General features: G+C 40.8%; 2 protein-coding genes across 2 annotated transcripts; both read right to left on the minus strand.

Moving 5' to 3' along the window:
• Window positions 1-81: 81 nt before the first annotated feature.
• Window positions 82-27943, minus strand: LOC311035823 (lipid droplet-associated hydrolase-like). The gene is made up of 7 exons (XM_084044280.1): window positions 27880-27943; window positions 25373-25642; window positions 7842-7976; window positions 6942-7108; window positions 2952-3195; window positions 1907-1989; window positions 82-378 (listed from the first exon to the last, which is right to left on the minus strand). The coding sequence occupies exons 2-7, from the start codon at window positions 25632-25634 to the stop codon at window positions 190-192; spliced, it is 1080 nt and encodes a 359-aa protein (XP_083900406.1). The 5' UTR covers window positions 25635-25642; window positions 27880-27943; the 3' UTR covers window positions 82-189.
• LOC311035824 (uncharacterized protein) lies at window positions 11495-17274 on the minus strand. The gene is made up of 10 exons (XM_084044281.1): window positions 17181-17274; window positions 15506-15663; window positions 15275-15400; window positions 14905-14952; window positions 14655-14755; window positions 14391-14519; window positions 14000-14095; window positions 13573-13773; window positions 12308-12417; window positions 11495-11952 (listed from the first exon to the last, which is right to left on the minus strand). The coding sequence occupies exons 4-9, from the start codon at window positions 14907-14909 to the stop codon at window positions 12308-12310; spliced, it is 642 nt and encodes a 213-aa protein (XP_083900407.1). The 5' UTR covers window positions 14910-14952; window positions 15275-15400; window positions 15506-15663; window positions 17181-17274; the 3' UTR covers window positions 11495-11952.

Here is a 27943-nt window from a genome sequence, read left to right on the forward strand (position 1 = left end):
TCATTGGCTATTCAAAAATAGCAGATCTACAAGTTCATAGCGCGGCACCGAGTGCCGCGCTATGAGCTTGTAGATCTGCTATTTTTGAAAAATCGTGAAAATATTTTTTTTATATTTTTTTCCGAAAAACTGTTAGGATTTAGAAAATGTTTAGAAGCGGCCTCAGGTCTTCTTAATGGGTTAAGTAAGTCATGTCTGTAAATCCCTGTGGATCCATTCCATAACCATTGTGGCCACCTCTCTCCCAGCGTCCAGCACAAAGGCGTGGCGGAGGCCCTTCTCACACAGCCTGATGTGAGCCGACGGGAAGTCCTGCTTCAGGTCATGATAATACTGGACCGGACACCACAGGTCTGTGGCTCCGTAATAAAACACCAGCTGGAACACAAACCACACGACCGTTACAATCACTATTACACCTGTGTCATGAACACAATACAGTTTAACCTCATTAAGGCCGTACAGAGAAACAAATACAGAGAAAACATTCGGTACATCCTACAGTCCTACATATATCCTACCACACACACTGATGACAAATATCAAATATAATAAATAAGCACGTCATAGTCTAAAAAACAGTGGTTCTCAAACCTTTTCATGTCAAGGACCCCCAAATTGAGACTTATTAGCCCCGCGGACCCCCATTTGAAAAGATATGCCTCAGGGACCCCCATAAGAGAAGATTTGTTACGGCTCTAGCAGTGATTCTCAACCATTTTAATGTCAAGGACCCCCAGTTTGACATGCATTAGGGCTACAGACCTCCATTTAATGGCATTTCTATCTCTTGGACCCCAATTTATATTGTAAAATCTATGTTAATGTAACTGAGAATGTACAAATGGAACCAAATGGACCCGTTAGGGTCCATTTGGTTCCATTTGTACACTCTCAGAGTTACAGACCCATAAGGGTGCATTTGGTGCCTAATCTATCATTTAGCTGGGGACCCCCTGGAACTCCCTCAAGGACCCCTAGGGGTCCCCGGACCCCACTTTGAGAACCAATGGTCTAAAAAACAGTGCAAATAGTGGTGCAATTCATCTTATGCTGATCTGTACTGATCTAGTTCGTCTGCTCTGGTTCAGTTCATCTGTCATATTGACTACCGTCCCTAATGTCCTCGGCTACTAAGCGCACAGTGGCAGGAAAGAAAAAGTGTTAAAAAAGCGTGTTGTGTGGGTGCTCTCTGGTCTGTGGTGTCTCAGGTTGTGTCCTGAGTGAGGGGCCCGGGGGACTGAGTCCGGCCTTCTTCAGCACCCTAATGCGTTGGTTCTCAAAGTGGGGTCCGGGGACCCCCAGGGGTACTTGAGGGGATACCAGGGGGTCCCCAGCTAAATGATAGATTAGGCACCAAATGGGTCTGTAACTCTGAGAGTTACATTAACATAGATTTTACAATATAAATTGCGGTTCAAGTGATAGAAATGCCATTAAATGGGGGTCCGTAGCCCTAATGCATGTCAAACTGGGGGGTCCTTGACAATGGTTGAGATGGTTGAGAATCACTGCTAGAGCCCTAAAAACCTTCTCTTATGGGGGTCCCTGGCTTTATCTTTTCAAATGGGGGTCCGCGGGCTAATAAGTGTCAATTTGGGGGTCCTTGACATGAAAAAGGTTTGAGAACCACTGCCGTAATGAACCCTTATGAAGTACAGCCGCTGCTGGGCTTTTTTTCACTGTAGCAACAAGTGTTTTCAGCCCAGCTCAGAGTTTTTGACTTTGAGTATAGAATCATGTTTATAGCTAAACATCTAAAGTGACACAGATGTCATTGAATGGGTTGAAATGAAAGAGGTCTCTCGTACCGTACGGATGAAAATGTAAAAGTGACTTTATCCGTGAATCATGAATACATATAAGTGATGAATTTTAGTTAAGCGTTGAGTCATCTTATTCTTACCTTATTAATGTTTCGTCTTATGGTCGCGTTGTCTCTTTCCAGGACCCTGGTCATCTCCTGACCCCCCATGTACATAGCATTGGCTGGAACAGAATCCAGAGTAAAACACAGTACGGCGGTCACACCAGTGTGGTTGTGGACACTGGTCACACTCGTCTTTTTATTACATTTTTACATTTGTAATTTAACCCTTTAAGACCTGAGGCCGCTTCTAAGAATTTTCTAAATCCTAACAGTTTTTTGAAAAAAAATCAAAACAGTATTTTTTCACCATTTTTCAAAAATATCAGATCTACAAGCTCATAGCGCGGCACTCGGTGCCGCGCTATGAGCTTGTAGATCTGATATTTTTGAATAGCAAAAGAAATCTAAAGTGACACAGATGCGTTCCAGGTATTAATGGGTTAAAGGACAACTTTGTTTTTTTTACAACCAAGGTTTATGTTTTAGATTGTAATTAAAGTAAATAAAAGATGAGTGTTAACATTTTTTTATTTACTGCTTTCTATAATTTTAGCAATTTTCGCGATCTTTTTTTACAGTGGGCATTCTGTCCGGTGGCTAAATATGTATTTTTTTACACAATAACCCGGCGTTTTCTTTATTATTATTTACAGTAGCTCTTCTAGCCCCCAATAACTCACATCTGGCCATCAAAGACCACCATTGTGTAAAAAAGTGGGCGGTGTGGTCATCACAGCGATGGAAGCTCACTTAAAAAAAAAGTGCATAGTCTATTTATTGGTTATGAATTACATCATGTGTCTCGCTAGCCAATCACAGTGCTGAATAGAGTCAGCCAATTAGTCAGCCAATCACAGTACAGCTAGGGGTGTACTAATGTAGAGGGGGTGTACTTCCACCCATTGTGGGTGGAAGGGGGTGTACACTGGGGGTGTACAATGGGTGTGTACAATGGGTGGCCAATCAAAGTGCAGCAAATGTCAATGTCCCAACCCCACTTATAGGGGCGGCTACACCGCCCCAAAAATACACATATTTTAGCCAAGCGGAACCACTGACACAACCCCCGACAATAACCCACCTGCACAGTCCCCCCCGGTCAGCAGGCTGACGGTGGGGGGGACCACGGCGGGGTCCAGAGAGGAGACCCCGCTGAACACCAGCCTGACCAGAGCGCTGAGCACGCGGCGGGGCAGCAGGGACAGCAGGAACACGGGCACGTAGGCCGCGTAGCGCATGTGACACAACACCGGCGTCATCACTTTGCCCTGAGGAGACTGAGACATGCGCTCGATGGTGGGGAACAGCATGACCGCCTTCAGCACCTGGAGGTCAACCAAAACCACACACAGCCACACAGTGTTTAACACATCACCCGCCAGGGTATTAAACATCGTTTGTCATCCCCTTGCCAGCGTAATTACCTTCATCCCATGAACTTTGAAACGCCGTGGAGGCGACATTGTCAGGGGTGCACATAACTGGTGCGCAGGTGCGCATGCGCACCTAAAATAAAAAATGCGTACCACATCAGACGACGCGAGGCGTTTTTGCGCACCAACAGCTGGGACAGGAATTTCCAAGCTTTTATTTTTTAGCAAAACTAAAAAATAAAAGCCTGGAGATCGAGGCTAGGAATTTACTTCCTGAAGCCACACTCACACATTCACTCTAAAGCACCCGTCGGCCCCATGTACAGCCATTAGGCACAGGGGTAGAGATATGACTCGCGTCGCCTCCCATCGCCTCGCATTGCCTCGCTGCGTGCACGCAGCCAGCAGCGGCTGTTAGAGGCACTCGTCACCGATGATGAACGCACCGTAATGGTGCAAAATATGCCGTGGCGTGAACGTCCCAATCTGGCGGATAAAATCAGCGCAGCAGCACAGGGCACCAACCTTGGGGGCTTTACCTAACAGCGTGAGAAAACAAAACGGCGAAAAATTTAGAAGCAGAGCGTCCTTTTTTTCTCCCCCCCCCCCCCCCCCCCCCCGTTGACAAAACTGTCCGGTGGGCACCGTGCTGAACCCCCCCCCCCCCCCCCTTCCCCCGTTGACAAAACTGTCCGGGCTGAACCCCCCCCCCCGTTGATAAAACGGGACGGGCGCCATGCGCACCAAGTCACATGATGTCCAGGTGCTCTTCTGCGTACCAGACCTAAAAAGTTATGTGCACCCCTGGACATTGTGTTCCAAAAAAACTAAAAAGGAAAAATTGTTAATACTCCAGTAAAGTAAAAATACCTCAACATTGCACTTAACACATTCACTGCATGAATTATTTCAGATTTTTTGCAGTTTTATGCCAGAGATTTTTCATTGAAAAAAAAAAGTACTCAGGAGCCGAGATACAGAATTTTTAAGTTTTAAGTTAACAAGGAAGTGGATAGGAGTCTAGATCTTCGAAAAATCATATCTCCTTGGTCTTTGGGTCAAAAAAAAAATATATATATAGATAGATAGATAGATAGATAGATAGATAGATAGATAGATAGATAGATAGATAGATAATTTTATTTCTGTGTCCTGCACACAAAGTGCCCAACCCTCATGGGTTTATAAGACACCATTTTACATTTATAACATGTTTTACAATGTATTCACGTAGTACATTCAATTACATCTCAGAATTATACCTCAGAATTATACAGACTGTTCTGTCTTCTCTCCCAAGCTTGACAAATAAAATCTGCAACAACAAAAGCTCCTTTAACAAAACATCTCAAATTTTTCATAATCATCTAACTCAAGGAAATGTCCACAAATAGAAGACATCTTACTAACAAATACCTCTCTTATATCATCATACTTTGAGCAATAAAACAAAAAGTGAACCTCATTTTCAATTTCCCCAAGTTCACAAAACAGACAATATCTTTCTTCCTCTGGAGTGGCATTAAACCTGCCAGTCTCCAGAGCTAATGGTAGTGTTCCTGAACGTATTTGTGCACATAGAGATCGTTGTCTTTTGCTTAAATTATACTTCACATACGGTTCTACAATGTACCTGTCTTTTATGAGACAATAGGTTCGTAATTTGGGCTTATACCATCTATTACTACACCATTGCTCTTTATATCTGGAAAACATTGTACTTCTAATTTTGTGAACGTCACATATTAACTTATTTTGAAAAATAAAAAACAAATAATTTGAATAAAATAAAGATCTCATTTCTTTTGTCCAAGAGTGACCCAATCTGAAATCCCAGTTAAAAATCTTTTTTGTGAGTCTCTGGTCAGACATCTTCACCAGCCTGTTCCATAGCCGAACCATTTCACATTTGTGTCTGATGCTTGGAGGTTCCCATCCCATATCCCTGTTAACTGGAGTCAATTTATGGACTCCCAAAAAGGATCTAATAGCTCTATGATGCACAGTGTTACAACTTGTATGTTCCCGGAAACCCCAAACCCCAGAAGCGTAGTCAGACACCGAACATACCCCTGATTCATAGAGTTGTGTATAGGTGTTGAATCCTAAATTACCACAGTGTTTAACTTTGTTCATGACAGAGCCCAGTGCCCTGCCCGCTGACTGAGCTAGGACACCAACAGCATCATTAAATGTCATGTGCTCATCCAATGTCAATCCAAGATACTTATACTGGTCAGTATATGACAACCTTATTGACCCAAAATTAAACACAACTGAACTTCTCTGTATTGATTTTTGTCTGAAGTGTACTATTTGGGTTTTGTCCTGGTTTGCCTCCAGTCTCCATTTCCAGCACCATTCTGCAACAATGTTCAGCATTAACTGCAGATCGCTCTCATGTTCAGCAAGTAAGACTATGTCGTCCGCATACAACAATATGCCTAAACTTTGATCATCAACAGTGATTCCCAAGCCAGAATCCTTAATTTTAAGGGCTAAGTCATTCACATAAATTGAGAACAATGTTGGAGATAAAATGTCTCCTTGTTTCACCCCAAATTGTTGAGGGAACCATCCAGTTCTGTATTCATTAATCTGAACACAGGCAACAGGTGCTTGGTAAAGAGACTTGATGGCATTATAACATTTTCCATCGACACCAGATTTTAACAACCTATACTGTAGAAAATCTCTATTAATCCAATCAAACGCCTTCTTGAAATCGATAAAACAAGCAAAGGTGGATTTATTCTGCTTAATTCTTGTATGTGTAATAGTAGAGACCACATATAATATATGTGATCAATACATGCTCTTCCTTTTCTAAAGCCATTTTGCTCATCAACAAGCAAACCTGTCCTCTCAAGATGGTCTACAAGTCTACTGTTTAAAAGTGAAGAGTACAGTTTATATATACAGCTAATAAGACTTATACCCCTATAGCTGAGTGGTAATTTTGGATCATTCTTTGAAGACTTTGTGATAGGTTTAATGATACTCTTGTTCCACTGTGTAGGAATGATGCCACTGTCAAAACAAGACTGAAACAATTCAAATAAAACATTAAACAACCTTGGTGACTTCAGCACCTCATTGGAAATTTCATCAATTCCAGTAGCTTTTTTCATTTTACATTTGTCTATTGCATTTTGTACCTCTTCCCTTGAAAAATTGGCATTCAAAAACATGTTGCTACTGGTTATATCAGAATTAATTTGAGTTTCCATTACCTCTTTTAAACCAATGATTTCTTTCAAAAAGGTTTCATCAAATAAAGTATTGCAAACAGAAAACAAATTAGCAAAATCCTTTCCCCATTTTTGCAAAACAACCTCTAATACTGAGCTACATTCACCATTCTCTAGTCTTACTTCCATTGGTATTTCCCTAGATTTTCTTGGTCCCAGTTTATTTATAAACTTTATGTGTTGGTATATATATATATATATATATACCGTATTTTCCGCACTATAAGGCGCACTGACGGTGCGCCTTATAGTGCGGAATAGGGATGGCCAATGGAGACATTTTCTTAACCGGTTACCGTTAGGCCTTACCATTAATTGATCATTAACCGTTAAGGAAATGTGTTCCAAAAAAAAAAGCGCTATTTACCAATAAAAAAAATAAAATACACCGTTTTTCCCTCCGCATAATATAATGCGCTATTTACACATTAAAAATAATGTGCTGACCTTGAGTTCCGGGTCTCTCCTCATCATGTCCAGGATGATGTAACAGCCGATGGAATGTCCCAGCAGCACCAGACTGGTGTCTCTGGGAACCTGGCTCCTCAGGAAGGACAGCTTGTGTTCAACCTGCCCGTTCAGACCAAACACGTCCTTCTCTGCTGACGAGGCCTCTGTGGACACATCAACATACAACCACACATGGATCTCTTCTCCACTAGTCTTTAGTTCTACTGGATCTCTTCTCCTCTAGTCTTAGTTCTACTGGATCTCTTCTCCTCTAGTCTTAGTTCTACTGGATCTCTTCTCCTCTAGTCTTAGTTCTACTGGATCTCTTCTCCTCTAGTCTTAGTTCTACTGGATCTCTTCTCCACTAGTCTTAGTTCTACTGGATCTCTTCTCCTCTAGTCTTAGTTCTACTGGATCTCTTCTCCTCTAGTCTTAGTTCTACTGGATCTCTTCTCCACTAGTCTTAGTTCTACTGGATCTCTTCTCCTCTAGTCTTAGTTCTACTGGATCTCTTCTCCACTAGTCTTAGTTCTACTGGATCTCTTCTCCACTAGTCTTAGTTCTACTGGATCTCTTCTCCTCTAGTCTTAGTTCTACTGGATCTCTTCTCCTCTAGTCTTAGTTCTACTGGATCTCTTCTCCTCTAGTCTTAGTTCTACTGGATCTCTTCTCCACTAGTCTTAGTTCTACTGGATCTCTTCTCCACTAGTCTTAGTTCTACTGGATCTCTTCTCCACTATGTTATTTGTATCATTACAGAGTGGTAAAGGGGAGGAGTCATGGTGTCATCATTACAGAGTGGTAAAGGGGAGGAGTCATGGTGTCATCATTACAGAGTGGTAAAGGGGAGGAGTCATGGTGTCATCATTACAGAGTGGTAAAGGGGAGGAGTCATACCTTGTATCATGTCCATGTCATCAGGAGGATCACAGTGTCCAGCGTGGCTCACAGCCCACACAGGGTAACGGTATCCTACCAGGCTGTGGAGAGACTGCATGAAGGTCCTGTAGAACCCCACCACACCTGGGTTACCTGTATGAGACAACACAATGTAGAACACATCACACAATCAACACAATGTAGAACATTGGTTCTCAAAGTGGGGTCCGGGGACCCCCAGGGGTACTTGAGGGGGTTCCAGGGGGTCCCCAGCTAAATGATGGATAGAAACCAAATGGACCCTTATGGGTCTGTAACTCTGAGAGTGTACAAATGGAACCAAATGGACCCTAACGGGTCCATTTGGTTCCATTTGTACACTCTCAGAGTTACATTAACAGTGATTTTACAATATAAATGAGGGTCCCAGGGATAGAAAGGCCATTAAATGGGGGTCCGTAGCCCTAATGCATGTCAAACTGGGGGTCCTTGAAATTAAAATGGTTGAGAATCACTGCTAGAGCCGTAAAAATCTTCTCTTATGGGGGTCCCTGAGGCATATCTTTTCAAATGGGGGTCCGCGGGCTAATAAGTGTCAATTTGGGGGTCCTTGACATGAAAAAGTTTGAGTGACTTAAAATAAACAAGGTAAACACATATATAGAATACAGAGACACAGTGTAGTGTCTCAGTAAACTATAGGATCATAGAGGCTACTATTCTTAATCCTTTTGACAGGATCTGTCTTTCTGTTCAGAATGAATACATCTAGGACTCACGCTGCATGTTTGCTCCACTGTGGATCCTCATGATTTATAGAACACGTGCATCAAGGAATTGATGGCTTCATCATGGACTTAAAGTCCACAGACAGAAGTAGACAGAAGGGACGTGCATGACTGAACAAAGTCTAAGTGGATCATACTGCTGCTATTAATAACCAATATTCAATTGTCCACCGTGTAAATTAGGCTAACAATGACAATACCAATACAAAAAAAAATACATATTTCACCCATACTACATATATACATTTGTTTTAATAATATTGTTTTAATTCTCAAAAACGATTATTCAAATAATAATAATTATAATAATTATTCTGACCCATCCCTAGTAGAAAGGTGTGTGTAATACTTTTTTACCATTTGTGTCTATAATGACATGACCTAAATAGGTTGAAAGTGGTTAAAAAAAAGAAAGAAAAGGCTAATAATGCTATGTATAATTTCCAAGGACATGACGCTATACAACCTTACAATAATAATGATCCATGTCTGTGTTGATTGTGTGAATTGACTGATGCCAGGTAGAGATGCCGCGATCCGATTTACTGATCGGATATCGGCTCGATATCAATGAAAAAATGTGGATCGGATCGGATTTCAGCAAAATGACCGATAAAACGCTGCGATTAAAGCACTCCATTCCAGTAATCCGCTCCAGCACTTTGATCCTTCCCACTCCCAGCACGTTGGCTTCAGGCAGTGTTGCCATGTCGGCTTAGTATAAGCAACTTTGGGCTTCTTTTTCTGTACAGTTGCTTGTAAAAATCGGTAGTTGCGTGTTGCGGTTTTTGGGGCTTATTTCTATTGTGTACTTGCTTATTTTGGCTTGCTTCCAATGTTTTAAAATTATTATTTAAACCAGTGGTTCTCAAATATGTTTATAAATGTTTTGTGCCCAGGGGAGCATTTGTGTTGTTAGAATGTTTCAAAAAAATATTCCAAACATTCCAAATTGTATTGCAAGAGTTTTTGAAAATAGCCATGCATAATAGCAAATAGGTTTACAGTGCTCATGTGCCGTGGGCCCGTGGCCTAGTTGCTTCTTTTGGGCTTGTTTTCCTAGACCAGGTCGCTTATTTCTCTCACAAAATATGGCAACACTGGCTTCAGCATGTAGCGGCCATGTGATCGCACCAGTGTTTGTTATTATCACGGCTGGAGAGACTCTCCGACACAAAGCAGAGCTACAGTACGAGCAGAAAGCAGCGATGTCAGCCGTATGGGAGTATTTCGTGTTAAAAGGACCCAACAGCCCAGTGCAAGTCGTGTCTAAAAGACGTCCCACGCGGTGGCAACGTCAATACACGGTACAACACGACCAACGTTATTAATCATCTTATAAAACACCATAAAGCTACAGAAAAGAACCACACGCTGGCCCCCAACAACCAACGTTGGAAGATACATTTGAAAAGCGTGAAAAACTCCCAAGAGAGAGCAAGAAGGCAACAGAAATAACTTAGCACATTGCCCAGTTTATAGTGCTGGATGACCAGCCACTGTAGGTGGTAAATAATGTCGGATTTCAACGCTTCAACGTCTGACTGCGCACTCGCACTGGGTGGACCCCATCACCAGGTTCGCTTTAGCCTAAACAGCAGCATTAAATAAAATGCAAAATAATTGAAAAGATCCTGTGTAAGTGTAACAGAAACTTGGCTTCCGTTTGACATGGTCATTTCAGGTAAAAAAATAAGTCGCATATATAAAAATAAATAAAACATGTTTTTCTCATAACCTACTGTTGTGGAACTATTAATAATAGGTTTTGTTATTTGTTCACCCTATTGTTTTAGTAGACCAATGGTAGCATTGCTTTTGGGCAGAATTGGAGCCCTGGACAATATTACAGTTGGACAATATTGTGTGTGTATTGTTATTGTATTGTAGGGATTTTATTTATTTTTTATATATGTGACTTATTTTTTTTTACCTGAAATGACCATGTCAAACGGAAGCCAAGTTTGTGTTACACAGGATCTTTTATTTTATTTTGTGTTTTATTTAATGCTGCTGTTTAGGTTAAAGCAAACCCATTGGCACTGGTTAATAATAAATGGGGCAGTTTTTCTAAACTACTGTTGTGGAACTTGTTGACTATTATTCTGTGGAGGTTATGTTCTCTGTTTGAGTAATATCACTTGATCAATTATTTTTTAACATTTAGTAAAATAAATATTAATATTAATTGCCGTGCCATATCGGATCGGAATTGATCGGAATCGGATCGGTTTTATGCTGCCTGATCGGAATCGGATCGGATCTCAAAAATCATGATCGCAGCACCTCTGATGCCAGGTTCATTGTTTACCTGGTATCCTCCCACATGGAAAGAACCTATATGCGTCATATATGTTTGTAATATAGGACCGCATACATAAAATTGGCACCTTTCCTATATGTATATGTACATATATGTGCATATATGTACATATATATGCGCATATATGTACATATATGCACATATACATATAGGAAAGGTGCCAATTTTATGTATGCAACATATAGGTACATATGACCTGTATGTAACATATAGGTACATATATGACCTGTATGTACCTATATCTACATATATGCAATGAAACATAATTATATGATACCTATATCACCTATAAAATAGGTGAAATAGGTGATAAGTTTGTTTTACATGTACACATTAATCAAATCCAATAGAAACCCAAATGTAGAACTTTAACACTTTATTTAAACAAGTTATAATATGCAAACATGAAACATTATGGCTTTTAAAGTGGCAAACAGCTGGATAAAAAAAAAGATATTAAATTAAATTAAATTAAGCTCCGGGACAGGTTAACTAACACTCCCTTTGCCCTGCCAGGCTTTTGGAAATGCCAAAACCCAGGAAGGACACAGACCCAAGAGAATAGACAGACAGAAGTTAGTTACTCATCATTGATGTTTTATTAATGAACAAACATAGCAGGCAGCTTTAACAGTATATAAAAAAACAAAAATGTATTGGCATCAAAATTTACATAAAAGTTGAAAGGACCACTTCACCACTTTTCATACAATTAGTACTCACTAATGTTCATGATAAAATACTACAATTTGTTTCTACTCTGTGTCTCATAGGAGGGCTGTGGGTAGTTCAGAAACCCATCCACCAGTGACATCATCGTTTGGACGTTTTTTTTTATTAAACAATATATTTTTAAAACACATTTAGATTTGTATTATCGTGAGAACGATGGCTTCCATTATCGCATTGGAACTTTTCACAAATATTATTATGAATAGTAAGATACAGTTTCTATTAGCTTGAATTCAACATTGATGATGTCACTGGTGGACAGGTTTCTGAACTGCCCACAGCCCTCCTATGAGACAGACCAAGTAGGAAAAAAAGGGTAGTATTTTATCATGAACATTAGTGAGGACCAATTTTATGAAAGCCGGTTGAAAAGTGGTCCTTTAAGTGCAAAGTGCATCATGTTTAACATTTTGCATGTGTAATAAACAAATGGCCACAACCAAAACAGTGCATTTTTTTTAATATAGTGTTGTTCGTCGACTAAAACTAAGACGAAAAATGTTCTACCTTTTTCCACTGACAAACTAAATAAAAGCTATGACGACTAAATGTACTGACAATTTCGTCAACAAATAACTAGACTAAAATGTTAGGAAGGGACTAGTGGACAAAAATCTGCTGCCAAAAACACTGTGGAGTACCTAGTCCTTTGCAGCACGGCTTCGGCACTTATTGGTCATGGCTTTCTTCAAGCCCTCTGCAGTGAAAACATTTGTCCATGATGCCAGAGAGGAACACCGCAAGACGTAGTCTGCAGACAGAGAAGATGACATGACACAAGTCAGTCAACATGGGTTTCCCCCGGTTAAATATATACATTTTAAAGACTATATGACTCTCTACAGACTGAGCACAGCATAGCCACAGATGAGGCCAACCTGGTTCAGAGTGTACTGTACGTCCCACCAGCGCAACATGTTGGAAGTGGAACCTGCATTTCTTTACTGCACAAAGGCAGCCAAATTGCCCAATGATAATGTATTGGTGAGATCATAAATTGAGAATATCATTTACAAAACCAAGATTTGTCAAGGATCAAGTATATTTATATGTCCCAAGCTGGGCCTTTTACAGCAGATAATAAAAGCCCTAAAAACACAATACAGTAAGACAGACATGTGTATACATTGTCACAAGATACCCCCCACAATCTTTCTAGCCCCCTTAAAGGAGAATTCCATGCTAGAATGCTTTCTTACCTTTCTTTGTAGTTGCTACGTCCCCACCAAAGAGGTCCAGGTGTTTTTTTTGTGCAAAAACTCCTTATTGCCCATTTCCCCTACCATAGGCCCTCAATGAATTGCATTGAATTGAATGGGGCTATGGGGTGTTGTGCTAATTCGCTTATTTCCATCGAAATAAGTAGTAAAGTGTGCCGCTTGGGATATTATTTACATTATGAAAAGAGAATATATACAAAAATAATAATAATTTTGAGCAAAAGAAATAAGCGAATTAGCACAACACCCCATAGCCCCATTCAATGCAATTCATTTAGGGCTCATGGTAGGGGAAATAGCCAATAAGCTTTTGCACAAAATAACACCTGGACCTCTTTGGTGTGTACTTAACTACAAAGAAAGGTAAGAAAGCCTTTTAGTATGGAATTCTCCTTTAAGGGCATTTTTCTGTCTAATACCTAGATTACCATACCAGCAAATGGCAGCAAAGTAGATGACAGATTCAATGAAGGCTCTATATCATTGATTTGTTTACCTGAAACCTGGCTAACTTCCTTAAACAGAAAAGGCACTGCTGGCCTTTCTTGCAAACAATTTCAGTATTGGAATCGAATTTCAGACGATTGTCGATTATGGTCCCAAGATATCTATAAGTGGTTACCAACTCCACTGACTGGCCATCTATAACACTACTCTGAGGAACTAGTGGTGTGACAAATACTTACTGAACAGTGCATCCCTCTTCGCCTCATCCAGTTTGTTCTTCCCCTCTGGGATGACACCATGCTTTCCGTATACGACGGCATTGCGGCACTCCTCATGGGTGAAGAACACCTCGAACAACGCGTGGAATAGCCTCTTGCAGTCCTTCCTGGCACGCTGGTGTATGGCTGCCAGCTGCACAGAGGAAATCAACTGTCCACAGCCTGTGAATAGAGAGCGAGCAATTAACCAACTGCATTTTAAGACTTCAGTTTTGCACTTGTAAGGCTCAGCTACATTGACCCCTTTCTGCGCTCAGTGCACCATGAAAACAGACAACTGTGACCTTCTGAAAACGTCACTATCTAGTTGCAGCTCACAACACGGATCACTCGCTACCAAGAACGTCAGGTTCAGTGTGAAATGTATGGCAAACGTATACATCCATACCTGGATATAGCTCCTGCTGCCCGAGACTGGACACTCCAGACTCTAGGTCACCGACCAGGGTGATAAAACCCTTCAGTGCGTCTAGTTGCTCAGAGCCTAGAACAAAGACAAAAAAATCAGAGTCTACTGAGTGTATTTGTAAAACAATAAGATTGAGTACTGTTCTATATAGCTCTACAGTATATTCTGATAGCAGTCATTGATGAGTATTTGTTCAGTAGCAGGGGTCGATTTCCCAGTAAATAGAAAACAGTTTTATTTTGGGATACCAAAGTTTTCCAGTCATGTCAGAGAACTCACAAAAGAGGTACAGGATAAAGTAAAGTTTCAAGTGAGACAAAGAAATTAGCAGACAACTGAAAACTGCAACATTACAGGCAATACAACTTACTGATACTGGAGAGCACAGTGGTTATCCTCCTCAACAGGAGCTGGAGCTTCTCCACCTCAGACCGACAAGAGTCGCAAGGCTGCCACCCTTGACCCTCTGGTATGCTCTGGTCAGATGGATTTGGTTGACCTAGAAAGATTGAAAGCACGTCAAAAACTGTAAAGAAAAGTTTAAAAAAAAAAGTAGAATGCAAAACTCATCTATGAATCCTGAATTTGAAGGACAACAGTGCAAGTCTGCTGACACTTAGCTGAGGAACCACACCTTCTACTGGAGCATCACTGGACGGAGATGGAGGTTGCAGTACACTGGGTGTTACTTTCTTGGTTCCACTGATCCAAGTCCATATATGTAGCTGCATACGGCTGTGCAGAAAAGAGAAAAGGCCCTTAATTGTACTTGGTCAAAAATCATCAAAACTATAGGCTACTATACAAGCTCATAGATAGCGCAGCACCGAGTGCTGTGCTACGAGCTTGTAGGTCTAAATGGGTTAAATCTAAAGAAAACATACCTCATCAACAGGTCAGCAGGCCTGTGTAGAAGAGGCTGGAGGGTATGGCTGTAGATCGGGGTAAAAGGTATCACAAGGTTGCAGAGACATAGAAAAGTAACCTTAGTTTGTAGTCTGTCAAAGATCTTTAAAAAATAGCTATGCCTTTATGCAATGCATTGTGGATTTTAGATAGAAAACCCCTTAAGAAAACCCCTTAAGACAGTGTTCTGACCACTTCTTTACTTCTGAACAACTCCTAAAATCAGAGCCTGAGATAGAGATCTAAAAAAAAACGAAATAAGTAATAAAACTCTACTAAAATATGACCATGACAATGTCATTCATATATTGGGAAGAGAATGGTCCAAATGTTTTGCACATAACTTACACTCAAAGCCAATCGAAGTCCATCAATTGCTTCAGGAGGGAGGAGACAGGAGGACAAACCCACTTTTCTGGCTGAGCAGCTTTGTGGTTTGGTGCCACCGCCAATGGGTTGATCCCAACGAAACATCTGAAATCACAAAACACAAATGGAAAAGGTGCACTCACAGCCGTTCTACAAGAGAGCACATCATTCGAGTTACACATGATGGTTCTACTTAAAGCAGAAAGTTACCTTTGAATGAATTCCAGTGTGTAACAGGCGTGCTCCTCCTGGTACACCAAAGTTGTAATAACTGGAAAAGCTGCCATCCCAGCCAGGAAGTTGATCTGTGGAGCCACAACGACCGACCTCAATGCTCAGCATCCATTGTGTAGCTGTGAGAACTTCACCTAAAGATAATTTGACATATATGGTTTGCATGTTAACAGTGTTTGTCTGTTGCTTTCCACATAACAATAGACTGTTAAACTAAAACATGACCTCCATATAGTCTCCGTATTTGCAATGCTTTAAAACAGTAAAAAAAACAGTAAAAAGTGTGCAGACTAAACTCTGTGTTAATTTAACTTAAGCAGGGGTCTTCAACAGGGGGTCCTCAGAATTACTACAGGGGGTCTGCCAAATCTTTGTGTGATATGATTATTTATTTTACCTTAACCACTTGAACCTTAGCATCCCTTTTCTGAGGAGAACTTTAGCCAAAAATAGCAGATCTACAAGCTCACAACGCCTCACGCTGCAAGGCGTTGTGAGCTTGTAGATCAGCTATTTTTGGCAAAGAGGGAAAAAGAGCAGACCAAGTAAACAAAAAAAGTTGAATCTGAAACACAATTTTATACAATATAGAGGGGGTCCCTGCTTCATCTCTCTCTCAGCTAGGGGGTCCATGGCCTGAAAACGTTGGTCTTACCATTTGTACTCTCTTTCCCTAAATGAAATGATTTTACTTTGTACTGTAGGTTCAAAACAAAATTCATAGATATAATAATAATAATAATAATAATAATAATAATAATAATAATAATAATAATAATAATAATGAATTACAGTCAAAACAAATGAGGCCATTGTTAGCTCTCACTGATGTGGTCTGATTTATACCTGAAATAAACAATGACATCATGCACCACATGGAAATTAATATGCTAATGCGATGTCTAAGACTGTGTTGCACGCCCCAAAAACTGATCTAAAAGCTCACAATGCGTCGCTGTGAGCTTGTAGATCAGTGATGTTTGGCCATGCAACACAGCCTTACGAAGAAACATAGAGAAGCTTTAGAACCAGAGCGAGTCTGTATAACCCCCTGTATTATGACAGTCATGACAAAACTTCAACCTGGTGTTTGCACGTTCTCCATGTAAAGCCCTACATCTACATTAACGTTCAGATTTCAAATATAAAGTGCTTACCCCATGGCCACGGATGTTACAATTCACTTCGGGTCGGTGTAAGTACCCGTATATTCCGGATTGTTAAAAAAAAAGCATTTTAATCCGATCGGTGGCCATTTTGTCATATAGTTATAATGTAACAGAGTGCAGTACTCCTCCCAACCGATAGGGTCAAGTAGTTGAAAGCGTACAGAAATATGGAGAAAATGGCCATCGATCGAATTAAAATGCTTTTTATTGAACAATACAGACGATACGGGTATTGCTGAGTGCCCGAGTAGACTTGTAACATCCGTGACCATAGAGTAAGCACTTTATATTTAAAATCTGAACGTTTATGCAGATGTACAGGTTGTAAATGGAGAAAGTGCAAAACACAGGTTGAAGTTCGGCCGTGACGCTCGTGACGGACGAGCGTCGTGTGATCCATAGCTAATACACGACAACTGCACACCGTTTACGATACTAACAAGTTGGATAACACTTTAATTCCATAAACTAATTAAACTTACCTGTTATCTGGTAGAGTAGCACGGAAGCAACTGGTTTGTAAATAAATGTTCGCTTAGCCGACGGTTAGCTAGTTTCGTTTCTCGCGCTCCCCGGTTCAAAACTGATAAGCTCCGCCTTGAGCAGCTGCGTGACGTAACTGTAGGTCTGGTCAGGTTCTCAACCTGTGGGTCGGGACCCCCAGGGGGATCCCCACATGATTGGGGGGATCTGTAGGTGGCAGTGGCAGTGAAGTGACAATTTAAGTAACCCTTTTAATACCTAAAAAAAAAAGAATTACTGCATCAAAAGTAATCAACAAACTATACTAAAAGAAATTGTCAAACATTGGCCAAATTGTCAAATAATATAAGAAAGAGGCAAAAATAGCCCATCGACTCAAGGCGTTGTGAGCTTGTAGATCGGCTATTTTCAAAATATTGATCTGTGGAACGGAGTCAAACTAAATGCCTCAACTCCTACATTACAAGTGCATATCAGGGTTGGGGGTCCCCAGTTCAAATATGATTATTTTGGGGGGTCGTGGCCTGAAAAGGTTGAGAACCAGTGAAGTAACAGTATAGGCGGGCACTCGGACATCTGCACACCTCAATGTAAAATTGGCAAATTTGTCCAAAATGTAAAAAGAAAATGAAATATTTGGAAAATGTTTTAAAACAAAGTATACATGATTAGAACATTCTTAAACATTTGACAATTAAGGTCTAATATTTCTATAATTGCTAGAAATTGCTAGAAAACCTGTATAGCAGTCATTTTGGGGCATAAACAATAAGTTGAAGGATAAAATTAATAACAATAAAAATAACTGATAATGATGATGATGTTCACATCATGTAAAACATTTGTTAAATTGTTGTGCCTTTTGTTTTTAAACCCTGTAGCACTTTGTTATTTCCAAAAATGTAAAGTGCATTATAAATAACATGTATTATTATTATTATTATCATTATTATGTATACTTTACATTACTGTAAAAGTAACTTCTATAGTTAGATTATAACCTGACTGTAATTTCTACACTATGTTACTGTGTAAAAATGCAGTAAGTTTCTGTAATGATTTGTTTTCCATGATGCATTGCAAAATACAGTTAAACATTGTAAAATGACAGAACAATAAGATACTGTACATTTTTACTGTAGAAATTACAGAAATTTGTTACAGTGTAGATAGATAGATAGATAGATAGATAGATAGATAGTGTCTGTCTCTATACTAGGTTGGGGGCTTAGCCCCCCAGGCAACTGTGCTGACCTGCAACGGGACATGCACGAGATGAGAGCTCAAACTTGGATTATGCTTTCCTCTGGGTACATATTAAGAAGCTATATAGGAGACTTATATGTCCTGTATTATGAACATATAGAGCCTATATATGGATAAAGAAGCTATATAGGAGACCTATATGGCTTGTATTATCAACATATATGACCTATATGAGGGTATAAACAAGCTATATAGGAGACCTATATACCCTGTATATGCACATATATGCACCTGATTTTGACCTATATGTGAGATATATGCAGCCTATATGGAGCTTATACCAGGCATATATGTGGTATATATGCACATATATGCGCATATATGATCCTTATATGTAGCATATAGGTTACATATAGTTGCATATATGGAACATATAGATTCTTTCCATGTGGGCTATATCGTTTCAAAAGAGCCGATCTACAAGCTCACAAATGCATTGTTTCACAGACTGTACTGTAGTCTCTCTTGACACATGAGGTCAGTCCACTGACCCACTAGACTGGAGGAGGATTGATACGAGTTCAAACCTGATTGATTGATTGATTGATCAGTTTATTGAATATTAAAATTCAAAAGGATAAAAAACACAAGAAAGCCCGTAGGCTTGTTTCAATTGTGGTCCTTTGGGAAAGGGGACATACAGTAGGGAGCAACAATACAATACAATACAATATAATAACATAAAAAACATAAAACAAGGCCAAATAAAATGTACAAATTCAAAAAGGACAAACAGAAGACTAAACAAAAACTAAGATCCCTCTCTCTTTTTTTACTTTTAAAAACATCTAAATGTTTTTGTTTAAAAGTCATGTTAATGGCCAACCATCTCTTTAATGCCATTTTAAAATTGTCAAAAGAACCAGTCAATTTGAGGCTGGAAGGCAAATCATTCCATTGAACTGCTGCTGAGTAAAGGAATGATGTTTTTCCCAGATTGGTGGAAAATGTGTAGGGCTTAAAATCAGTAGGGCTCCCCCTGGTGAAATGGCTGTGAGTATCACTGACCTTGTTAAAATAGTCACAGAAGTAATTGGGCGCTACATTACTTCTAATTTTGTGAACCAAGCACATTTTAAACTGGGATACTCTCTCCTCTACTCTAAGCCACCCAAGACTGGTGAAATGAGCATGGAGGAAATGAGTTCTAGGATGCAACTTCAAGATCACTCTAACCAATTTATTTTGAGAGGTCTGAAGTTTTTTCTTTAGGCCCATAGAAATGCCAGTGTACCAGGATGTACACGCATAGTCAAAGTGACATTGTACAAGGGCCCCTGCCAGGGTTTTTAGGGTGTTTGTGTCTACAAGATTGGATATTCTAGCTAAAAACTTAGTTCTTTGGCTTACCTTTGAGACTACTTTTAGAGCCATACTCTCTCCTGATGGCTTGTTATCCAGAATGCACCCCAAATAAGTAATGGATTCCTTTGTTGTGACTTCACAGTCACCTACCACCACTTTAAACCCAGGGGACTTCTTTAGTTTGGCATTTGACCCAAAAAGAATGGACTCAGTTTTGCCGAGGTGGAGAGACAGTTTGTTTTCTGCTAGCCAGACACTAACTTTTTGGAGTTCTGCACTTAAAATGGTTTCGACTTCCGTTTTCTCTTTATGAGAGACTACTAAGGCTGAGTCGTCCGCGAAAAGAAATAAATTACAGTTTACGGCTGCCTTCATGTCATTAACGTATAGCAAAAAGAAAAGAGGACCTAAGATGCTCCCCTGGGGCACCCCACTCGATAGAGTTAGTGGTGAGGACAGGGTGCCATTCATGTCCACCACCTGTTCTCTACCCAATAAGTAGGACCTGACCTATTGAAGTGATACACCGTTAAAACCCAGAGCCCTGAGCTTATGCAAAAGAATGTTATGATTTACGGTATCAAAAGCCTTCGGAGGTCCAACATCACCATGCCACAGTAATTCCCATTATCGGCCTCTAATCTAATGAAATCTGTTAGATAGAGCAAACCTTCTTGATGTTTGGGTCTTAGTTAGGGAATTTTAGCAAGATATTTGGACCATTTGTGAAAAAATGTACTACCAATAGCTTTCTTCACCAGCTCAGTGCATAGCCTGTTTGGGTGACTTTTGAGAGCTTTTTAATCTCAGTCTCAGGACCACCACAGATGAAGCACCTTAAGCCACAAGCTACAGAATCCTCTTCCATGTTGTTGCCTACTAAAAGACATGTGTCATGATTGTTTAACTACTGGTTGTTCAATGTAAGCAATAGGCGAGAAAGAAAATAGATATTCTAAATTCACAGTAATCAAAGGTTTTGCCAGCATAGGAAAATAAATGCCAAAAAGTAGATAAATTACCATATGCAACACTCCCGCTCCTTTCCCACATGCAGACAGTGTATCCCACTGAGCATGTGCACAGTAGGAGTACACTCTTATCAAGTGTTTAGCAATATTTTGTTGTTTAATTTTTCAGAATAGAATCAATTCAACAACACCCCAATCCCCTACCGTTGATTATACACTGTGCATTACATTACAGCTTAACAATAACCAATAATACCAATATTAGATGGCCAGGGAGACATGTTTACTCAAACATAATGGTTGGAATGGATTCAGCACTAGAGCTCTTCACGGGCCCCCGATTCCGAAAATACCCGAGAGGACCCGAGACCCTGATCCGTGTTTTATCATAATTACTCGGGGGGGCGGGGCTGAATCGGTCAGTATTACCTCTGAACTCGGGTCTGTCTAACATCTTCCTATAATTCCACAAACCTCTGAGACCAAACCTCTGAGCCCAAACCTCTGAGCCCAAACCTCTGAGCCCAAACCTCTGAGCCCAAACATCTTTCTGCCCGGTTCTCCTCAGTGCCTGGAGCTGTTGATCTCAAATTGCACACAGCCATTCACCATTACGATGTGCATCGGACTGCGAAGCCCGTTTTTTTATATCCCTAAATGTCAGCTATTTATCCTCATTTCTATGTCAACAATTGTTCTGCCCGGTTCTCCTCGGTGCCTGGAGCTATTGATCTCAAATTGCGCACAGCCACGGGACAGGACGCGCGACAGGACGTGCAATAACCCCACGTTTGCAACTATTTTTGCCTGCGCACTTCACCGGGTATGGTCTAGTTCATTGGTTCTCAAAGTGGGGTCCGGGGACCCCCAGGGGTACTTGAGGGGGTTCCAGGGGGTCCCCAGCTAAATGATGGACAGGAACCAAATGGACCCTTATGGGTCTGTAACTCTGAGAGTGTACAAATGGAACCAAATGGACCCAAACGGGTCCATTTGGTTCCATTTGTACACTCTCAGAGTTAAATTAACATTGATTTTACAATATAAATTGGGGTCCCAGAGGTATAAATGCCATTAAATGGGGGTCCGTAGCCCTAATGCATGTCAAACTTGAAATTAAAATGGTTGGGAATCACTGCTAGAGAGCCGTAAAAACCTTCTCGTATTGGGGTCCCTGGCCTATCTTTTCAAATGGGGGTCCGCGGGGTAATAAGTGTCAATGTGGGGGTCCTTGACATGAAAAAGTTTGAGAACCACTGGTCTAGTTATGTGTAATACCCGAGTGGATCAGAGAAGACCTGTAGTATGCCTGCTGCGTGTGCGCGCGGCTGCACTAATCAGGGGAGAAACGCAATGAAGTGCTGTTTAACTTTGATGTTTTAGACTGACCTGAAGTGGTTAGTGTGTTTTGTAATAACAATCAAATTCGACAAAGTAACTAGTAACTAAAGCTGATAATTGTAGTGGAGTAAAAGTACAATATTTGCCTCTGAGATGTAGTGGAGTAGAAGGAAAAATACTGAAAATTGGAAATACTCCAGTGAAGTAAAAAATACCTGAAAATTGTACTGAAGTACAGTACTTAAGCACATGTACTTGGTTACTTTACACCTCTGATTATTATATACAGTACACTGATTTAGACACACACACACACACACACACACACACACACACACACACACACACACACACACACACAGATGCTCATAAACAGCTGTGAGCTGTGAGGTGTGTGTGAACAAACATTGGTGTGTCTTTGGTCTGACATAAAGATGACTTCTATCATAGGTGAGAAAGGGCATCTTCACACACACACACACACACACACACACACACACACACACACACACACACACACACACACACACACACACACACACACACACACACACACACACACACACACACACACACACACCATAAAGAGTTCATTCAGCGTGCTGTTGGGTGACATTCAGAGCCTGCTGAACCAGTGCCAGTCTCAGCGACCTTTCAAAGGTCGACGCGAACGCCCTCGTCCCTCGCAACCACGACGACGCAAACGCCCTCGTAACCATGACAACGCGAACTCCCCGCGGCTCTGCACAAAGTTCCCCAAAAACACAGCGAGACGCAGAGTCAGACACAAACATGTTCAAACACAATCTAGGAGAACAAAACGTATCAACTAATCTCTGTGACTCAAATACATTCACACTCAGCTGAGCTCCATAGTGCATTGGTTCTCAAAGTGGGGTCCGGGGACCCCCAGGGGTACTTGAGGGGGTTCCCAGCTAAATGATTTATAGGAACCAAATGGACCCTTATGGGTTTGTAACTCTGAGAGTGTACAAATGGAACCAAATGGAACGGGTTCATTTGGTTCCATTTGTACACTCTCAGAGTTAAATTAACATTGATTTTACAATATAAATTGGGGTCCCAGAGATAGAAATGCCATTAAATGGGGGTCCGTAGCGCGGCACCGAGTGCCGCACTACGAGCTTGTAGATCTGCTATTTTTTTTTAAATCATGAAAATGTGTGCAAATCTTCTGAATATATATATATTTTTAAAGCGAATTTTTTTTAACTCAATCTTTGCTTCTGGGGGGGGGGTCCCTGGAAGAAAATATTTTGATGGGGGTCTGCGGCACTAATACATTTAATCTTGGGGGTCCTTGACGTGAAAAAGATTGAGCACCACTGATATAGAAACATACGTTTTTCAGAAAACTGTTGAGATTTAGGAGACGTGTAGAATCGGCTTCAGGTCTCAATGGGTTAACTTGTGTGTGATGTGTTTTAGGCTGACCTGGGATCAGGTTTAGTGCAGCAGCGACATGAATGGCTGTGCATCTTGCGTGATGATGATTACATGCCGGTTGTTTAGGATCAGATTACTGCGGCGGGGGAAAACTAAAGTTGAGCTATACAATGCATGCGCACCATACACTGCAAGGTAGGGGTGTGCCAATACACACTAATAACAAATATGATATAAATGCTGCATAAATATTAATTCCACTAAAATCATACTCATATTCTTGTCATCTGGACTTTACAAACCAAGTGCAGCCTGGTCATTAACAGCTGGAATAGAATCTCTATAAGCCAGAGAGGGTTGTTTGTAAAAAAAAAAATCACACCCAGTGTGAAGTGGGCGGTGTGTGGTCATCACAACATGACTCACTTTAAAAAAAGGATAAATGACTTTTTTTAAAGTCCATACTGCTATTCATAGGGCTGCACATGTGTCATGTGTTTCGCTAGCCAATCACAGTCCTGAATTTGCAAAGTCAGCCAATCACATTACAGTTAGTGGTGATGACACTAGCTGTAATGTGATTGGCTGATATGAAAAAAGTATCGATTTGCATTAACAATGGAAGGGTTAGGGGGTACACACATTTTTTGGTCGGTGTCCAAAACTCACTTATAGGGGGCGGCTACACCGCCCCAAAAATCCATGGCTTTGATGTAATAGATTAGATGTACTGTAGGCCTATTTGACAGTGCAGAAACATAATTAATGCATGTAACATTAACAAGTGTCAACGAGCGTCAGCTGCACACAGACACACACACCTCCCCTCTGTAGTGCTCTGAACTGAACGTGACTGGAGTCTGTCTCATTTCTCTCCAAAAGACCTTGAATATGATGGAATATGATTATATGAAGGATTACTGTGATTATGGTAAGCTCACATTTCATATAACACACACACACCATACAGAAAGAACTCCTCTAACTTTCATTAGCCCCACCAAAAAAAAGAAAAACAACTTTTTTATCCCACGATTTCGTAACCCATTTTTTTACCCAGTGCAAATTGCCTATGCATGTAATCATGGGCGCTACTCTCCCTCTGCCAGCCTGGGGAGAGCCCCGAACTGAGCTCATGCCTCCTTCAATGCATGAGGAGTGAGCAGGCCGCTTCTTATCACCTGACAGGGGGGGAGTTTCCCCGGTAGGACGTAGCGCGTGGAAGGAACACGTTATGCCAACCAGTTCCTTTCCCCTCCATCAGGCGCCCCGGCTGACCAGGGGGAGGCAGTATAGAGACCAGGATTACTGCATGTTTTTGTGAGGGTATTAACTACCCTAGGAGACACGGGGAGAACATGCAAACTCCACACAGAGTAGGCCCTTTCGCCAACCCCCACCTAGGGTATGGGCGCTGATGACGCGGAGGAGAAGACACGCCCCCAGCGCCCACAGCGTCCCGGGCGGGAATCGAACCCAGGACCTTCTAGCTGTGAGGTGACAGCGCTATGTTCTGGTGTATGCCTTGATTCAGAACTCTCATTTAAACCTCACTATGGCATTGAGTTTACACACACATTTGCACTGAAGGGACTGAAGGGACTAGTTACGCCAGAAAGGCTTCATAATATTATGTTCTAATGTTCAACGCCTAAACACACAATTACATCGTTAATCGCAATTATTTGAGTGACAATTAATGGTCAACTTTAGCATTTGAGAACCAATAAGGGGGACACAATATGGACCACTACTTGGCAAAACATTGGGCAAAACCAGCCGATCTAGAACCTCACAACGCGACGAGTTGTGAACTTGTGAGGAAAGCTGGGGACCGAGTACAGAGCCCCCATGGGGTCCCCCATGGGGTCGGTGTATACGGGCCAGTTAGTTGAACTCACCTGGAATGACCAGGAACAGCAGCTTGTGTGCAGAGTTCAGACGACAGGAGCCGAACTTCAGGAGCTCTGTTATGGCTCCATTACAGTAGACGAAGTCAGTCTGAGGTTGGTCTGTGGATTCTATGAAGTCAGCCTGAGGTTGGTCTGTGGATTCTATGAAGTCAGCCTGAGGTTGGTCTGTGGATTCTATGAAGTCAGCCTGAGGTTGGTCTGTGGATTCTATGAAGTCAGTCTGAGGTTGGTCTGTGGATTCTGAATCCATTTCACCAGCTACAAGGAACAGGAGAACGATTAGCAAAACAAAACTATACATTTTGTTCAAATGATTGTCACAATCATTTGAACCCCTTTATCCATATTTTTATACTTTGGCTATTCAAAAATAGCAGCTATACAAGCTTGTAGATCTGCTATTTATTTGAAAGAAATGATGCAAATCTTTCAATATGTATATTTATTTTTTAAAGCAAACATTTGTCAATTTTGTATGCATGCACACGTGTGTGTGCACACGTGCATGCGTGTGTGCGCATGTGCATGCATGCATGCGTGCGTGTGTTTGGTGGGGGGCTGTAGTCTAGTGTGGCTTGAATTGCCTGGGGGGGGGGGGGGGGCAAGCGCTCCTTTTTCAATTTCCCTGGAATGCCAATTTCCCTGTAACATATATATTCAAAGATTTTCAAAAATAGCAGATCTACAAGCATTCGATGCCACACCATGAGCTTGTAGATCTGCTATTTTTGAATGGCCCAAATACATCTAAAATGACACCGTTAATGGATTAAATGTGGGTTTTTTATAACTAGTCCTCCATCATGCCATCGTGACCCTTACTCTGTCTCTTTATCACAATGATAAAGATTGTTAAACCGCTGGTCCAAAGGTAACCGACCAGCCTGTTCATCCATGTCAAAGGTAATACAGCCTGCTTAGATACAGCAAGGGTCCATTTGGTTCCATTTGTACACTCTCAGAGTTACAGCAACACCCAGTAGGTCACAGAGTAAATTATCCTCAGGAATACAATGTTGCAATGACCAGTGGTGGAAAAAGTACTCGGATATTTTGCTCAAGTAGAAGTAGCAATACCACAATCTAAAAATACTCTGTTACAAGTCAAAGGCCTGTGTTCAAAATGTTACTTGAGTGAAAGTGCAAAAGCATTGGCATCAAAATATACCAAAAGTACCAAAAGTACTAAAATGTTTGAAAATAGCAGATCTACAAGCTCACAACGTGTCGCATAGGGCTAAAGTGGTTAATGTATGTTATATAAATATAATATAATCATTTATATCAGCAAAGTAACTAGTACCTAAAGTTTTCAAATAAGGGTAGTGGTAGTGGAGTAAAAGTACAATATTTGCCATTCAGGATGTAGTGGAGTAGAAGTAAAATAACTGACAATTGGATATACAGTAAAGTAAAAATACCGCAAAATTGTAATTAAGTACAGTACTTGAGTAAATGTACTTAGTTACTTTACACCACTGATACATGGTATGTGTAACCAAATGAACCCTGAGAGTGTACAAATGGAACCAAATGGACCATTAAAGGTCCATTTGTACACTATCAGAGTTACAACAACACTTAGTAGGTGACAGAGTAAATATCTCATGAATGTAATGTTGTAATAAGTAATAACATTAGTCTTAGATCAAGACTCTCGTAGATGTATTTAATCGACGTTGACCTTTTTTTGCATCTCTACGAGAGTCTGAAGATTGCCCTGGGATGTCACCAGTAAAGCCCGTATTTCTCCAAACATGTACAAATGCTAAATATAAGGTGTTTACACGCTTGCAAAAAATGTTCAATATGTGTGCGGATTGTTTAAGTAATGTATTAATCCATACTGTTCAATAAAGACGTGTTTTAATGCCGTCTGTGGCCGATTCTGTCAGACGTTCCCAATGGGCGGTAGTAACGGAGCGCATCAGGTGAAAACCGGGATTACACTCAATGTAAACAGGAAGTAAATGAGGCGTTCGGCCACAGACGGGATTAAAACACTTATTTATTGAATAATATGGACTAATACATTACACAAGTACTACGACCACCTAGTTAACATTTGGGGAAAGCGGGTAAACACCTTATATTTATCATTTGTACATGTTTGGAGAAATACGGGCTTTGGAGCTGACAAGCCAGGGCAATCTGGGGGGGGTGGAGCTAAGACTCGTAGAGATTAAAAGAAAAGGGCAAAATCGATCAAATACAGTCTGTTATCTAAGGATAAAATGGAACCAAATGGACCTTTAGACACTCTTTAGAGTTACAGCAACACTCAGTAGGTGACAGAGTAAAAATACTCATGAATTCAGTGTTGTAATCACATTACAGTAGCAGCTGTCTGTGTCTCAATGCCTGGAAGCATGGATGCTAACTTCAGCTCTACATCCACACAGAACACAACAACCTGTGTCTGTGTAATAATAAGTAATAACAATAAGTCACGTATCCTTATGAATGAATGAGGAGGTTCAGGAGGTGTTACGTACCAAAGTGTGTCCAACAATGAAGCTGCTTTTCTCCACTGACAGTCTGTCTGTTCTACTTCCTCAT

The sequence above is a fragment of the Gymnoscopelus microlampas genome, assembly GCF_963454915.1.
Source record: "Gymnoscopelus microlampas genome assembly, chromosome: 20".
Classification (NCBI taxonomy): Eukaryota; Metazoa; Chordata; class Actinopteri; order Myctophiformes; family Myctophidae; genus Gymnoscopelus; species Gymnoscopelus microlampas.